This window comes from Chrysochloris asiatica, unplaced genomic scaffold, assembly GCF_000296735.1.
Source record: "Chrysochloris asiatica unplaced genomic scaffold, ChrAsi1.0 scaffold00028, whole genome shotgun sequence".
In the NCBI taxonomy this organism is placed as follows: Eukaryota; Metazoa; Chordata; class Mammalia; order Afrosoricida; family Chrysochloridae; genus Chrysochloris; species Chrysochloris asiatica.
Window position 1 is genome coordinate 15526296 of NW_006408546.1, and position 17743 is coordinate 15544038.

At 43.3% G+C, this 17743-nt stretch overlaps 1 protein-coding gene across 1 annotated transcript in view; it reads right to left on the reverse strand.

Moving 5' to 3' along the window:
• The window catches only part of DZIP1L (DAZ interacting zinc finger protein 1-like), a 62415-nt gene that overhangs the window by 13475 nt on the left and 31197 nt on the right, over positions 1-17743 (reverse strand). Inside the window, exons 6-9 of the mRNA XM_006846646.1 lie at positions 14761-14823; positions 12945-13085; positions 7407-7437; positions 6308-6361 (exon numbers count right to left, since the gene is read on the reverse strand). Coding sequence (XP_006846709.1) covers positions 6308-6361; positions 7407-7437; positions 12945-13085; positions 14761-14823 — 289 coding nt within the window. The remainder of the gene's footprint in view (positions 1-6307; positions 6362-7406; positions 7438-12944; positions 13086-14760; positions 14824-17743) is intronic.

Here is a 17743-nt window from a genome sequence, read left to right on the forward strand (position 1 = left end):
CTCTGCACCCACCGGGCCGCACACTGCCAGTAACCCTGGTCTCAGGCCTGTGCGTTCAGCCTGAGTGTCCATCACTGGGGCATTTCTGCTTCTGGGTACCACTGCCTAAGACCATCCATCCTGCCTCAGAATTCTCTTCCTCTGCCAGTCTGGAACACTAAGATCTAGGCTTAATAGGCTATGGGTTAACTCAGGGCTCTTGGGCTTTTGACTTGAGCAATGACAGTAGCTGGTTCCTGGGGCTTCATCCAGATCTCAGAATGCAAGCCCCACCTGCTGCCAGCTGCAGCCCAACCATGGCACCCCACCGCTGTGCCAGGTTCTGTTTTGGTCCTAGGAAAAAGACAGTGGACAGGAAAGACAGGATTCTGCTCCCTTCAAATTTACCGTCTAGAGCAAGCAGCACCTCTCCCTTCAACATGGTTGGTGTTGTTAAGTGCCTTCTAGTCAGTTCTGACTCATAGCAATCCTGTATAGGGTTTCTGAGGAACAACTGGTGAGCTTGAACCACCTACCTTGTGGTTCAAACCAACCTTGCAGCCCAGCGCATTAACCCACAGTGCCACACCAGGACTTCCCCTCTACGTTAGCTTATATCAAAGTTGCCTGGGTGTGGACTGAAAATGCACATTTCCTGGCTCCATCCCCAGAGACTCTAATTTGTAGGTCTAGAGAAAAGCCCTGGAACCTGCATTTTAACATACCCAATAGTTCAGACACATGTGAGCCACAGACCACACCTTCAGAGGGCTACAAAATGAGCAATTACAATAAAGTGCGGTAAGTGCTACATAGGAGCAGTCCAGGGTGAGTCAGAGAAAGCTTCCCAAAGCACACCTTGGACCCAATGTGGAGTGCCTCAGTGGTTAGAGCAGGACCAAACCCTTCCACTCTCAACAAGTGTTTATTTAACAATCGGTACACGAACTAGAGGGAACCCTGGTAGCGTGGTGGATTACAAGTTGGGCTGCTAACAGCAAGGTCAGTAGTTCGAATCCATCAGTCGGTTCATGGGAGAACTATGATGCTTTCTGCGCCGGTAACTATTTACAGCCTGAGAAAATTGATACAGGTTGGGTGTAAGTCAGAACTGACTCAACAACACACCAACAACAACCACATGAACCAGACCAGTGCTGAGTGCTAAGACACAGAAGGAAACCCTCTCTTCTTTCTCTTAATAAGTTCATAGATAACAAAGGTGAATGCCTACCCTGGGGCTTCATATTGGAATCGCCTGGGTCACCTCCTAGGCCAATTCAATGTCTGAGAGTGGACATCAAACTTTAATTTTAATATAAACAAATAAACAAACCCTAATATTATAACTAAGCTGAGTCCCAATGGGATTATAGGTTAAGCACTGGACTGCTAACCACAAGGTTGGCAGTTCAAACCCACCAGCCACTCCATAGGAGAAAGATGAGGATTTCTGCTCCCATAAAGATTATAGCCTCAGAAATCCTATAGAGGGTAGCTATGAGTCAGAACTGACTCGACGACACCTAAGAATATTTTACCAACCAAGATTGAAAACCAACTGTTCTAGGCCAGTGTTTCCCAAACTGTCATCACAGCTTCAGCAGCACCTGGTAACTTGCTAGCAGAGGTGTTATCTGAAGAAAATAGCTCCCATGGGTAGTTTTAACGTTCTGAGTAATTGTTCACAGCTGGAGATGGACACTGCACTGGACAATGGAAACTGCTTGTTGGCTCCACGTTCAAGTGGCACCCAGGATACACACCATTCCTGCTATCCCCTCAGTATGCCTCTGCTTGCAAGAAGTACAGATTCTCAGATGCCTCTCTAGACCTACTGAATCAGAAACTCTGGGGGCAGGGCCCTGCAATCTGCATTTGAACCCTCCAAGTGACTCTGATGATCACTGAAGTTTGCACTGGGGCCTGAGCCCAGCCTTACTGTACATTGGAATCACCTGAGAGCTTATACAGCTGCCTTGGCCTCAGCCTCAGATGTTTGGAGTTAATTAGTCTGATTGCAGTTGTCCAAACATTTACAAGCTCCTCTGATGCTTCTTAATGTGCTGCTCACAGTAAGTCTTATAATGGTTCTCAAACTTGATAGACCACCAGAATCCCCTGGAGGGCTTGTTAAAACACACTGGTGGGCTCCTGGAGTCTCTGATTCAGGGGCCTGAGAATCTGCAGTTCTAACAAGTTATCAAGTGATGCCAGAGTCTGCTCTCCTGGGATAGAAGTTTGAGGATCACTGTGAGGAAAGAAGGAGAAAGCATGTGAACAGCCCCAGTGCAGTATGATGAGTGAATGAAACATCCATTGAAACAGAACAGGGGCATGGCTGGTATCTCCCTGACTCTCCTTTCTAGGACATACATTCCCAGTTTGTTAGGATATAATTCATCTCACATGTGAACTCTGTGTTACTCAACAGATTCCTGGCCAAAAGTGACATATAAATCTTCATTTTTACTACAAAATCCTAGCTGAGCTTCCAGACAAAGAGTAGGAAGAAGGAGAGACGGACTACTTGTGCAGATTTAGTCACTGAAAACCCTAACACTGTCAGCACCAGAATACTCAATACGGAAACATGATGAAGAGCACCAGAATATGGTTAGCTATAGTGTCAGAAGAGGAGCCCCTCAGGTTGGAAGGCACTCAAACTAAGACAGGGAAGCACTGCCTCCTCAAACTAGATCTGATCATGATGAGGTGAATGGAATGAAGCCTTTGGGACCTTCATTACTGATGGGGTACAATTCAAAATGAAGAAAAACAGCTGTAAACATTAATAATCAGATTGAGTGCCCTTAACAGAGAACTCCTAGGCCTCTAGTAACTCCATCTAGGGCCAAGAACTCTGCTGTCACATCCCTCCCACAGCTAACATCATTAAAAACATTAAGAGATTGGACATTAAGAAGCTGGACAAACCCCAAACAGCATAGATCCCAAAAGCAAATCACCAATGCATATCATAATCAAACCTCCCAAACCAAAGACAAGGAAAGGATCCTAAGAGAAGCTCAGAAAAAATGAATAGTTTCCTACAAAGAAGCGCCAGTAAGACTAAGCTCTGATTTCTCAGCAGGAACCAGGCAAGCAAGAAGACAGTAGGATAACATATACAAAACTATAAAGAAAAAAATTGCAAACCAACAATTATATATGCAGCAAAGCTGTCCCTCTTAAGTAGGACAGTGATATTTCCAGATAAACATAAATTAAAGGAATTTGATACAAAGATCAACTTTACAAAAATTACTAAAGGTGTTGTTTGTATTAAGAATAAACAACAGCAGACAACAACCTAAGATTACCATACGTGACAACACCACCCAGAACTCAATCCAGATATGGTAGTGGTAGTGGCTGTGTGCCGTGGAGTCAGTTCCAACTCATAGCATCCCTGTATAGTTTCCAAGGCTGTAAACTTTTATGGGCACAAAAGCCTCATCTTTCTCCTGTGGAATAACTGGTAGATTTGAACCGCTGACCTTGCAGTTAGCAGTCCAGCTTGTAATCCACTACACAATCTATATATGTTGTTGCTAAGTGCCACTGAGTCAGTTCAGACTCATAGCAACCCTGCATAGGGTTTCTGAGAAGAAACTAGTGGATTTGAACCACCAGCATTGCAGTTAGCAATCCAGTGCTTATCTTAGAGCACACACCAGGACTCCAATCCATACATAGAAGTAAAACAAACCTACAAGACTGAATATAGGGAACCAGCTATATCAGTTTATAATGAAGTCAACCATAAAAAAAAACAGAAAACAGTGTGGATACAGAATTTCCAAACGACAGGAATCAAGTAAATTTCAAGCAAAGATAGAACGTTTAAATTGGGGAAAAACTTAATAAATTACAGAGTAACCACAAAGAAAATTAATACACCTTCACATCAAAAGAAAAAAGAAAAATCAGAATGGTTTGGTAAACATTAACACAACAGAAATGAAAAGAAAACCCACAAACAAAATGAACTTTGTGAAGAAAATGATGTGGAACTAAGAAACAAGCAACACCACAGAACACACACACACACACAGAGCACAAGGACAGCAGCAGTCAACTCATACCTATCGATAATTATACAGAACATAAATGGATTAAACGCACCAGTCAAGAGGCAGGGAGGAGCAGAATGGCTAAGAAAACAGGACCCTTCAGTTTGCTGGCTATAAGAGACATAGCAAAACGATAGAAACAACCTAAATACCTATCAAGAGAGAATGATTAAACAAACTGGTTCATACACACAATAGTATATTATGCAATGGTGCAGAATTTAACAATTAATCTGCAAAACACCCACACCATGGCTGAACCTGAAAGATTTTATAATAAGTGAAATTAGTCAATCACAAAAGAACAAATACTGTATGAGACCAATGGTGTAAAATGAAAAATTTTTCTTGATAAAAGAAACATTCTTTGATGGTTTCCAGGGAATGGGAGAGGGGAAATTGTTCACATGCTAGAGGGTATTCACATGAATACAAGTGATGGGGCAGGCAATACACAACAAGAAGGAAATTGGCAGAGGAAAGATGAAGGTAGCTGGAGACACAGGGAAGACAGCAAGAGTTAAAGTAAAGAGAGTTAAATGAACTGATGGAAGTGATTGCAAGCATTATAATGAAGCAATGTGTTGAATGTTCAACTGCTTTGTTCTGTAAACCTTCACTCAATTCACAATCAAAAGTTGTTTGGTTTGTCTGTTTGTTTTTTTAAAAAGGAAGGATTACTATTGCTCTCTCCCTGCCTGGAAGGAAAAAAAGTGATGAAATTGAAGAATTTGGAAACAATTAGTCCAGGGGGCTAGCAGAACACATGAACATCATCAGTCCCCATGACCCTGAGACCCTAAGAACTAGATGGTGCCCTGCAATTGCTCTGAAAGGGATCACGTTAGAGGGTCCTAAACAGACTGGGTAGCAAATGTGGAACAAAATCAAAATCATAAAAGAAACGAGGCTTACTATAGAGACTGATGGCACCCCAAGACTATAGCCATAGGTCACCTTTCAGGTCTGGAACCAAACTCACTCCCATGGTTCAATTTTCAGCCCAACAATAGATAGTTCTATAGGGGGATAACACCACCATAGAATGGTCAGTCGTTCACAATTACAAGGGTAGCATTTACCCAAGAACAAAGTTCAGAAGACTAGAGAAAGAACTAGGAATGGAAACCAGAAACACTGGGAAGAAGTGGGAAAAACAATGTTACACTGCAGTCATTGAGAGGTGAAACCAAGTGTATGATGTGTTGAATATAAAACTGATGATCTGCTCTGTAAACCTTCACTCAATTCACAATAAAAAAGTTGGAAAAAATAACAACATAATGAACTCTTTGATTACACTAAAACCCCTCTTGAATATGGGTAACTGGAATTGTCATATAGCAGCCTCACTTGAGCAGCAGACAGGCAAGCACCAGTCTGTAGGTTGCCCTGTAAGAGCTTTCTGATCTTTTCACAGGAGTTTCTTCTCCCTGACTGTCCTGAATGTTCTGGTGGAGAGGGTTGTTGTTGTTGTTGTTGTTAAGTGCCATCGAGTCGGGTCCGACCCATAGCGACCCTGTACAGGGTTTCCAAGGGTGTAAATCTCTACGGGAGTAGAAAGCCTCATCTTTCTCCCGCGGAGCAGCTGGTAGTTTTGAACCGCTGACCTTAAGGTTTGAAGCCCAATTCGTAACCACTACGCTACCAGAGAGGGTACATGTCTGTATTTTTCATGCTTTTTTTACATTCCCCTCAACATCTGAGTGAGAGCTCTGTGAATAGAATCAGTCATCACTAGGATGAATAAAAACAGCAAGTACCCAATGCTCCAAAACAGGAGTGGGGAGGATCCCCATACATTCATTCCTATGTGATCTGTCTGCAACACACTCACCACAGAGAATAAGACAGCAAAGGTCATTTCCAAAGTAACACAGCCTGTTCTTGTCCACTGCTCTGGCTAGTCCCAGGAGAGAGGCAGTAGGGTGGGCGCAGGGCACAGGCTGTGAATCAGATGTTGCTCCAAATCCTGGCTTCTCTACTTACTAGCTATGTAACTGTGTACAAGTTACTGAACCTCTCGGAGCCTGGATTTCCCAATCAGTGAACCAGCAGATTGCATCCAAGTACCTGTGTGTTAACACCTGGCACATCTGAGGTGCTTAAGAACTATTTGCTTCCTGTCCTTATTTTCCTACCCCCAGCTTCAGGTGTCCAGATACAGTTAAGTCGACACAAACTAAAACAGTAAAGAAGGCAGCAAATCTGGTTTTTGCATTGGACACAAAGGGGAGAAAATGAGGTCCTACCTTCCTCAGGAGAGTCTTCCTCTGTGTCTGCAGTCTTTGGCCCCTGGAGGGTCCCTGGAGATAGAAGAAATAGTTAATGGTTCCAGTGACCTGGACTCCAACCTAAAGAAAACTACGGTACATTTGACAAATGTTGGCGCCAGAAAAAGCAATCCCTCTCTTCATTTCATCTTTACTGGAAAGACACAGGACGGAAGATGGTGGCTACTACAGGCCCTGAAGGTAGAGAGCCCAGAGCTCACATTATGGTCTGTCCCTCATTAGTTGAGTATGAGAAAGCAAGTCCTTGAGCCTCTGTCTCGGTTTCCACATCTAGTAAAAGGGATAATAATGCCCATCCCACATTAAATCACAGTGACAGTGAAACCAGATAATGAATTAAAAGCACTTGCAAAGTTTGTGTTCGTAATAACATCTGGCTCCTGTGCTCAGGAAGTTGGGGTCATAGGACTGGTTGCAAGGCTATGAATGTCTAGCTGAAAAGTAGGGGTTTGTAGGAATATGTGGGTTTGCAAGAAAAGGCAGAAAGGCCAGGGGGTATGTGGAGTATGGAATAAGGGAATAGCTGGGTCCTCTAAGCAAAAACTGCCCACTGTGGGTAATAGATATCTTTAGATGCTGGTCCCTACACTCCATGCCTCCTCCACTACTGCCCCAGCACACCAGAGAACTCAAGAGGAGAAAAACACACAACCAGTCACATCTACATGGATTTAGGGTCAGCTTGCTACACACTGGGGGCATGATAAAGGCAGTGGACTACTCTGAGGCCTGAACCACAGGCGTAGTGAATTAGAGCCTGCTCCATCAATCACTGCCTGCAATATCCTCACAAAGATTCGGCTGGGCAACAGACCTGGCTGACAGTATGGGAACCCTTCCATGCAGATGCCAAGCTGGAGCCCAGTCTGTCCCAGAAATTAATGTCTTTTCTCCCTCCCTCATCCCAGCCAGTGAGTCAGACACCTTATATCCTAGGGACTGTTATCACCAAGCCTCAACCTACAAATATATTGTTCAGGGGAAAGAGGGTTAAGAACCCCAAATAACAAGCAAGGTTGTTATAATCCCTCCCACCCACCCACCCCTGCAGACTTACCCTCAACCATCCTGAGGGACAGAGTCTGGATCTGCAAAGAGATGGACCAGAGCACATTACAGGCAGCAGGGAACACTGTCAGAACTGCTCCGAGCAGGAGGAATGCTTAGCACAGTTAGGAAAGGCCAGCCAGGTTCCATGCCATTCACTGGGAACCAGAGGGACTCTGGGTATGCCACCCAAGTCTGCCACCCATCTCCTGCAGTCCATATGTGAGAAGGGTAAGCACTGGCAATCAGTAGGCATCATGCTCCTTTTTCCTCCAGGATTGTTGTTGTTGTTGTTAAGTACCATTGAGTTGGTTCCAACTCATAGCAACCCTGCATAGGGTTTCCAAGAAGCGGCTGATGAGTTTGAACTGCCAACCTTGTGGTTCAAACTGACCTTATGGTCCAGTGCTTTATCCCACAGCACCACACCAGCTAGAAAGATAAAAACGCCCCTCTTCAGAGAGAGACTGTGAGTTGAAGAGTGGGAGCCCCATGCTTCCTGCACACAGTGAGTGCCACTGAGATAATTATTGGAGACTCTGCCTTACCAGGGCAAAGTAGAGGCTTCCCTCCTGAGCTGAGTCCTCCCCTCGAAGGGAGTGCTCCCCTAGTGATCCCTGTTAGAAGGCACAATGTGGGCATTTACTGAATTGTTGCTCAGTCTTTTCACAACTTGCCTTTCCCTCCCTCCTTCCACATAGCTGCCAATGGGGTAGCCACATTGAGCATGACTTCATACCATAGCCATAGTTGACTGTCCAGATTTGGACCAAGAATTTGAAGCTAGTAACATCTAACGTCATCAGCAGTCAGCAGTCCAGTGTTTTTTTTCTTTTTGCGTTGCCTTTGGGAGTTTGTTGTTTATTTTGCCACATGGAACTTATAAGGACAAGAAGCTAATCTTCAGAATAAAAGAAAAGATACAGATAGAAAGGAACAGAGAGAAACGGCACAGGAAAACTCCTGACCAATTCACATCTCGAATTCCAGTATATTCTGAGACTCAACTGCTCCCCTGTCTGGAGTTCTGCAGAATACCCTGTAAATCCTTATGACCAAGTTCTTCTTCTGCTTAAGTCTGAGTTGCCTTTTATTACTATGTCACATCCTAAAGAGAGGTGACCCAACAGAATGCAGAAATCATTGGACAATATCATTAATATCACATGCAAGTAAAATTTTCTAAAGATAATTTAAAAGCACGTGCAGCAGTACATTCACAGGAACAGCCTGTGATATCACTGCTGACATCAAATGGATCTGGGCTGAAAGCAGACAATACCAGAACTATGTTTACCTGTTCTTTAGTGACTATGCAAAGACTTTCGATTGCGTGATTCATGCCATGCTATGGACAACGTTGCAGAGAATGAATATTCCAGAACACTTAATTGTGCTAATGAGGAACCTATATACATTAAGGATGGGAAGGCCTGTATCTGCTGAGGGCCATTTGGATATTTATAACATCATTCATGGGCTGTTCAAAATTGTTGTTGTTAGGTGCCATCAAGTTGGTACCAACTCATGGCAACCTTGTGCATAACAGAACGAACACTGCCTGGTCCTGGGCCAACTTCACAATCATTGCTACACCTGAGCCCATTGCTACCGCCATTGTGCCAATCAATCTCATTGGGTGTCTTCCTCTTATTATCTGAGCCTCCACTTTACCAAATATGGTATCCTTCTCTAGTGACTGGTCCCTGCTGATAACATATCCAAGTATAAGAGACAAAGTCTGGCCATTCTGGCTTCCAAGAACACTCTGGATGTACTTCTTCCAAAATAGATCTGTTTGTTCTTTTGGCAGTCCATGATACTTTCAATATCCTCCTTCAACACCATAACTCAAAAGCATCAATTCTTCTACAGTCTCCCTTATTCACTGTCCAACTTTCACATGCATATGAGGTTATGGAAAATACCATGGCTTGGGCCAGGCGCACCTAAGTCCTCAAACTGACATCTTTGTTCTTCAACACTTTAAAGAGGTCTTATGCAATAGATTCACTAATGTAATACATCCTTTGATTTCTTGACTGCTGCTTCTATGAGTGTTGATGGTTGATCCAAGCAAAATGAAGTCATTGACATCTTCAATCCTTTCTGTTTATTGGTCTAGTGGTAAGGATTTTTGCTTTCTTTACAGTGAGGTGCAACCCATACTGTAGGCTATGGTCTTTGGTCTTCATCAGTAGACATTTTTAAGTCCTCTTCGTTTTCAGTAAGTAAGGTTGTACCATCTGCATATCACAGGTTGTTGATGAGTCTTTCTCCAATCCTGATGTCATGTTTTTCTTCATATACCCCAGTTTCTCTAATTTTTTGCTCAGCATACAGATTGAATAAGCATGGTGAAAGAATACATCCCTGGGGCACACCTTTCCTAATTTTAAACCATTCAGTGTTCCTTTGTTCTGTTCTGACAACTGCCTCTTGGTCTATATACAGCAGGGGTGGGGAATGTCTGGCCCACAAGCCATTTATGGCACATGAAGTCATTTGGTCTGGCCCTGTCAAGGCAACCACAGTTCCAGCCATTACACTGTTATTGTTGTTAAGTGCCTTCAAGTCAGTTCCAACCCATAGCAACCCTGTATAAGGTTTCCAAGGAGCAACTGGTAAGTTTTAACTGCCGCCCTTTCAGTTCAAACCCGCTTTGCAGTCTAGCACATTTACCCACAGTGCCACACCAGGACATCACATTGTTATTGTTGTTAAGTGCTGTCGTGCTGGTTCTGACTCATAGCAACCCGGTATGGGGTTTCCGAGGACTGGCTGGTGAGCTTGAACCACCAACCATGCAGTTCAAACTGACCTTGGAGTCCAGCGCCTTAACCCACAGCGCAACACCCAGGACATAACATTTGTTGTTGGTAAGTGCCATCAAGTCAGTTCCGACCCATAGTGACCCTGTATAGGGTTTCCAAGGAGCAGCTGGTGAGCTTGAACCATCAACTTTGTGGTTCAAACAACTTTGCAGTCTGGTGCATTAACCCACAGTGCCACACCAGGACTCCAGACATCACATTGTTGTTGTTGTTGTTGTTGTTATGTGCCGTGGACTCGGTTCCAATTCATAGCAACCCTGTGCAGGGTTTCCGAGGCTGTAAATCTTTACAGGAGCAGAAAGCTTCATCTTTCTCCCGTGGAACAGCTGGTAGTTTTGAACTGCTGACCCTGAGGGTAGCAGCCCAATTCGTAACCACTATGCTACCAGAGCTCCTTGGACATCACATTAGGGGTGAGTTAATTGAATACAGCAGGCTAATTTTTAGAAGTCATCATCTCTCATTCTTCAGACATAGTGTCAGGAGGGATCAGTTCCTGGAGAAGGACATTATGTTTGGTAAAGTGGAGGGTCAGGAAAAAGAAGATCCCCAACAAGATGGATTGGCACAGTGGCAGCACCAATGGGCTTGAGCATAGCAACAACTGTGAAATTGGTGCAGGCTGGTGTAGTGTTTCATTTTGTTGTGCCTAAGGTCACTGAGTCAGTCCTGATTCAATGGTACCTAACAACAATAACATGTCATATAACTGAAGCATGACTGGTCCAGCATCCACTCCCAACTGTTTCCTCCCTTGCCTACCTCTACTCTAGAAATTATAAAACTTAGTCCATTTCTCAGCTTTCTTTGCAGCTGAACTTGTCCTTGTGAAACAGCTCCCATCAGTAAGACACTAACTAAAGTACTGGGAAAGGGGCCTTTTTGTCAGCTTCTTCCACCAAATATGTCTGTGATGCTTTATGCTAAGACAGCCAACTTGCAGCTATGAGAAGGCAAATATAAGAACCAATGTTAAGACACTGAAGATGGTGAAAAAGACAATCTGGGTTTCTAGTAGGATAATTTTGAAACTAAACCAAGGCCGGGACCTGTCCATTTCTCTCAGTGTTATAATGAAAACTACTCCCTATCAACCTATTCTGTTAACTCAGCCAATTGTTTCCTAAATGAAATAACTGCAAACCAAAGTCCTGATAACATAAGGAGGAAATTTCCAGTGAAAAGCTAAAAGCAATGGGGAGAAACAATGAAAATAAAGTTGCCAGAGGGGTGGGTTTGATATGTTGACTGGGTGATGTGTGCCTGGGAGATTAGAAAAGCCAAGAAGAGTTGCGGGCACAGGTAGAGCAGACTAGACAGTGCCCATGGGTGCTCAGCCAGGTAAACTGTGTGGAGGCTTGTCTGTGAGCTGGGTGTCAGACCACACAAGGACCTGAGGCCACAAGGGAAGATGTAACTTCTCCATAGACCTGGGGAGGAGGCAGGGGAACTGGGCCTGAGCTAAGTAGAGAATGATCAGCAATGTAAGTTAAGAGTACAGAGGCCAGGTTTAGGAGAGGGTCACTTAGTACCTTGTTACCACACTGATTAATCTGAAAACTTCATCAGAGGCAGTTAATTAATTAGCAAAAGGTATTAAGTACAAAATTATATATGAGAACGCAGTGTAAAGAGCATAGGCTTTGCATTCCACATGCCTGGCTAAGGTTAAATCTCATCTCGTTGCTTTAGAGCAGGGATTGTTGTTGTTGTTGTTAAGTACCTGGAGTCTATTCCGACTCATAGTGACCCTGCACAGGGTTTCCTAGGCTGTAAATCTTTACGGGAGCAGATAGCCTCATCTTTCTCCCACAGAACTGCTGATGGTTGCGAACTGCTGACATTGAGGTTGGCAGCCCAACTCGTAACCACTATGCTATCAGAACTCCTTAGAGAAGGGGTGGGGAACCTTGTTTCTGCCAAGGGCCATTTATATTTATAACATCACTTAATATAAATGTATGTTGCTATGAAAGAAAGTCCTAGATGTATTGAATTTCAAGTCCCACCTATTGTTTCCTTGACATGATCAGATCAAATGATTTTGCATGCTTATATGGCCCACAGGCTAGATGTTCCCCACCCCTGCTTTAGAGTGTCCAGTGCGAACTTGAGCAATGCCTTTTACTTCCCAAGACTCAGTTTTGTCATTAGTCTAATGAAGATGGGAGGAAGTGATAACTACTCAAAGAGCTGTGCTGGTGGTGGTGATTATGTGCCATGGAGTTGGTTCCAACTCATAGCATCCCTGTACAGGGTTTCCAAGGCTGTACATCTTTACAGGAGCAGAAAACCTCATCTTTCTCCCATGGAACAGCTGGTAGTTTCGAACTACTGACCTTAAGGTTCATAACCACTAAGCTACCACAGCTGTGGTGCAGCTTAATGAGGTAATAAGTATCAACCAGGATTCCTGGTGTGATGCTGTAGATCGGTGATTCAAATCTACCAATCGCTCTTTGGAAACCTTGTACAAGGTCACAATGAGTCAGAGCCGACTTGATGGCACTTAACAACAACAACAACAGGTACTTGGCATATAGTCTCTGAGGATAGCGTCAACCCATCTTCTGATAGCCCCCAAAGTAGACAACATCTTCAGTCTGGAAAACGTAAGCTTCTAGTGATGATGACCTCAGAAAAATCCAAGGAGATTGTCACATGAATGAGGCCAGGGGGTGCCAGGGCCTGACTGAGAAGAGAGGCTGACATACCATTTCTTCCCGGGAAGTGATGATCCTGGCCTGTTCCTGGAGCTGGGCGCGAAGGGCACTGATCTGGCGCTGGGACTGGGCAGCTGCTTTCCTCTGATCCTGGGACAGGGAAGCCTGCAGCCTCTCATTCTCCTCCTGCAGCTGGTGGGCACAGGATGGTCATTAGTTAGATATCTGCAGGGACCTCTCAGCACCCTGTGTCTGCAGGACCCACACCTGTAGGCAAATACTGTCGGGGTTTCGGATTTTCAGGTCTGGGCAATTGACTTTCTAAAAAAACTACCTTCTAATCTAGCGTAGTGGTTACGAATCGGGCTGCGAACCTTAAGGTCAGCAGTTCGAAACTACCAGCCGCTCTGCGGAGAAAGATGAGGGAGGCTTTCTACTCCTGTAAGGATTTACACCCTCGGAAACCCTATACAGGGTCGCTATGGGTCAGAACCGACTCAACGGCACTTAACAACAACAACAACAATCCTGGTGTGATGCTGTCAGATCAACACTGGACTGCAAACCACAAGGTTGTCGGTTCAAACACACCAGCCACTCCTCAGAAGCACTACATGGAGTCGCTATGACAGTCTTTAGACAAGGAGCCATTGTGGTATTGTGGGTTACACATTAAGTTACTAAACGTAAGATCAGCAGCTCCAATCCGCCAGTTGCTCCGCAGAAGAAAGATGAAACTTTCTGCTCCCATAAAGATTTATAGCCTCAGAAACCCTACACAGAGTCGCTATGAGTTGGAACCAAATCCAGGGCTCACAGCAGCTGTCTTTTGACACTTTGAACTATGCAGGAAGAGAAGTCCTAAGACTTCTAAGAAAAGTTCCTAAGACCATGGCAGAAAGGCTCTACCAGGTGTGACTAGGCACTGAGGGCAGTCAGGTAAGCTGAGAACATTCAAAAACCATTCAATGGATGTTGTTGAGTCAAAAGAAGTGGTAAAGAAGATGTGCTAACATGCTACCTCTGGTGTAAAAACAGAGAGAAAATGAGCCTATTTGTAGTGGCCTCAAAAAACTCTAGAATACATAAAAACAAAACACAAAAATTAGTCCCCTGTGCTGTGGGTGTTAAGTATTGGTCGATGGAGACAGCATGGGCGTAAGACTTTACTCAGTGTAAAGTCTTTTTACATTTCTTGTGTTTTTGGAATCACATGAATGCATTTCATATTTTTTAAAAAAATTGTTTAAGTTTTGATTAAAATAAAATCTTCAGGTGGGAATAAGTGAAAGCAGCTACCAAGTGCCAGACTCTGATCTGAGCATGCTCACCTTCCGGCTTTCTCCTGGCAGAACCTGGAACTCTTATTAGCCAACTCCCTTCTCTACTAGCCTCCTTCTCTGAAGCATTGTAATAGAAGCTGTTTTCTCTGCTCTGAAGTCTGTTGGCCTCTGTTCACCATATCTAAGCCCTTCCATTTGATCGCCCCTCAAATTATCATTGACATCCACAGGTACCTGCTTTTCAGCTGAGTGGGATTCCAAAGAAGGGTCCAAACAGAAAATGGCCAGGGTATACATCTCAGGCTGATAGCACGCCCCTGCTTGGAAGGCCTGAGGGGTTAGTCAAAGAGGACCCCACAGAGTGAAAAAGACAAGGCCTAGAGGTCCTCAATGTTGACCAGGAAAGCTGCTGATTGAGCAAGTGACTACTTTCAAGTCTCAACAGGGATCAGAATCCAGAAGTAATATCAGCAGTAAAATATCTCCTAGCCAGTGTGGGAGGTGGGGAGACAGGCAGGAAGTACTGAGTTATGGGAAGTGGTCACAGGAAACCAAATTCTCCCAGACCACCCAACGAGAGCTACCTCCATCTTCTGAGTCACGTGCGCTTCCTGTAGTTCCTTCATTTTTTTCTTCCACTCTGTTTTCTGAAAAAGATTAAAAGTTTATCAAATGGGTCCTCTACATACTAAAGCATAATATAAAGCTATAGAAATTTAAAAGAAGTGGCTCATGCTAAAGCACTCAGCAGTGAAACAAAATAAAAAGCCCACACAAACATGGAAAAAAGGAAACTTAGTAGGAGATGGATTCATGAGGAATAGTGTTGGAACATGTGGTTGGCTGCCTGGAAAAATATGAATTGGATGATTCTTGCACATCTTAAACCAAAATAAATTCTACAAGGATCAAAGATTTAAATATAAAAATAAAGCCAATATGCACATCTATGTCCATTTCAGCCTTATTCACAAAAGCATAAAGATAGAAACAACTTAAGTGCCCATCAGCAGATGAATGGATAAACAAACTGTGCTATATATACTATATAATGGAATGTTATATAGCAATAAAGAATAATGATGAGTTCACAAAACATAACATGGGTGAATCTGGAGGGCATTATGCTGAGTGAAAAAAGTCACAAAAGGATCTGAATGATCCTATTAGATCCCACTTTTAAAAAAAGACAAACATAGGTGTACATATAGCAGACATTGTTCTTTGATGGTTACCAGGGTGGAAGACGGAGGGAAGGGAAATCACCCTTTAGATAATAGACATTTGTTTTTTGGGGTGATGCTGTTATGTGCCACTGAATCTGTTCCAAATCATAGCAACCCTGTATAGCATTTGTGACGAGCAGCTAGTGGGTTTGAACCATTGACCTTGCAGTTAGCAGACCAATGCTTATTCTATAGTGCCACACCAAGACTCCTTTCTGGTGATGGTAAAGGCAATATTTAATGTGGGTAAAGTGAACACAAATTGGCCAGGGCAAACAATGACACTAAGAGGTACATAGGAATAAGAGACGTTATTGATAAATGCTACAAATTTGAGCCAGAAAATATCCACATTCTGGTTGTATTAAAATGAACATCCAAGTTCACAGCTGATGACAACATTGAGAGTGCATGTAAAATGATTCTGTCAAATAGATGAGTGACAGTGGATTATGTGGCAAATCATTTGCAAATCAACCATGATTCTACCAAACATATAATCCACGACAGACTTGGGTTTCGAAAAATTTGTGTGAGATGGGTACCAAAACAACTCACAGAAGAGTATAAACAGAAACATTCAGACCTCTGCAAACAAAATTTAGCATGATACTCAAAGGAGAATAAAATTTTCTTTCAAAAAAAAAATTGTTATTGGTAGAGGACCCTATGACCGTCAAGCAAGAAGAGCATGAGCAGAATGTGGGATCCTAACCAGGGAAGCAGTGACACCAGAGGTGATGATGGCATGGAGAGATGGAGCAGCTGAGAACTCTAGACTTATGGAAAGAGAAAGGCTGTGTGCTGGCAGGCAGGAGGCTGGCTTCCAGAATGTGCCCTTTGGTTGTTTAAAGGATTACATATTCCTGCGTGTTTTTGTGTACATCAAAAAAGTTAGAGGGAATAGAAGCAAATACTGTTAACCAATGGTGCATGGAGAGGATTGTAATCATTGCAATGAAACAAAATACGATTGATGAAGTGTAAAACTGATTTTCTACAATGTAAATTATCACTTAATTCATAATAAAAGCTTTAAAACATAAAAGAAAAAAACAGGAGAACAAACAAGATGGCGGATCGGGTGGACGTGTAGTAAAGAGCTCCACCAACAACAACACAGAATACCCGACCAAGCAAGCTCAGGGGATGGTCTCAGAACTCTGAACCACATATAAAGGAATATTTAGAAGTTTGGAAGGCTTACAGCTGGGGGAATATGTGGCGTGGCAGAAGCAAGAAATCTATTGCTTTCTAGTCTGGGACGCTTGGCTGCTCCAGGAGCCGCCATCTTGGTGAGACAAGGGAGGAAAGGATCAGAGTGGCCACAGATGCCTAGCAGAACTGCAGAGATAAAGGTGTGGACATTTTTTTCTCTTGGTAGCTGTTCATTGGTCCCTTATGTCTGTGCACCTCCATTTGGTGACTATAGGGGTGCCTGAGCTAGTGGTCACCCCAGCCCCACCCTCGGAGGGTTCTACTATGCATGCGCACAGTTCTTGCAATTTAAAGAGACAGTTTCCAATTAAAACCAAACAGCCACAGCCAGCCCTGAACTGTTTCAACTAGAAAAAAGGCCTGAACGGGGATTGTGGAGCGGGACAAGCAGGCAAAAGAGGAAATAGGCCGAAAATTAAATCCTAAGTTACATCAAAGCAACCAACAGTGGTATCTTGAAATTTCTCAGGAAGAAGAGTGAAAAGGGAAGCCCATTTCCTGACCACATCTACCCGAAGGCATTCAGAAAGCATAAAAAATACCAAAATACATACCCATCTAAGTATTAAGTCCACAGATAACCCCTGAAGATGCCTAAAAAACAGAAGCAGATGACCATATCTACACATGTCCAGAAAAGAGATAAAGTGAATGAGGCAAATGAGCTGGAAGGAGACCTACACTCCATACTGGAAGATGGGCAGGCTTTGGAAAAGCCTGAGAAGGAATTCCTAAAAATGATTATAAAAGGTATCAAAACACTATACAATGCAATTGAGAAAAATAAGGAAGAACTCAGGAAAGTGCTACAGGAACAATCAAATAAGATAGATACAGCATTGGAAACAATTCAAAACCTTACAGAAAGAGTTCTAAACGATTAATAATAGAATATCAGAAATGGACAAGACATTGAAAGGGCCAAAGGAGTAGAATTGAAGAGATAGAACTAGTGAGCTACAAGATAAATCTCTCAACACTACTAAGATAGAACAAACACAAAAAAGGATAAAAAATCTGAAGAAGGCCTAAGATTCATGTTGGATAACATGAAGAGGAATAACATAAGAATTATTGGCATTCCAGAATAGGAATTATCACACAAGCCCACAGAGGAGATAGT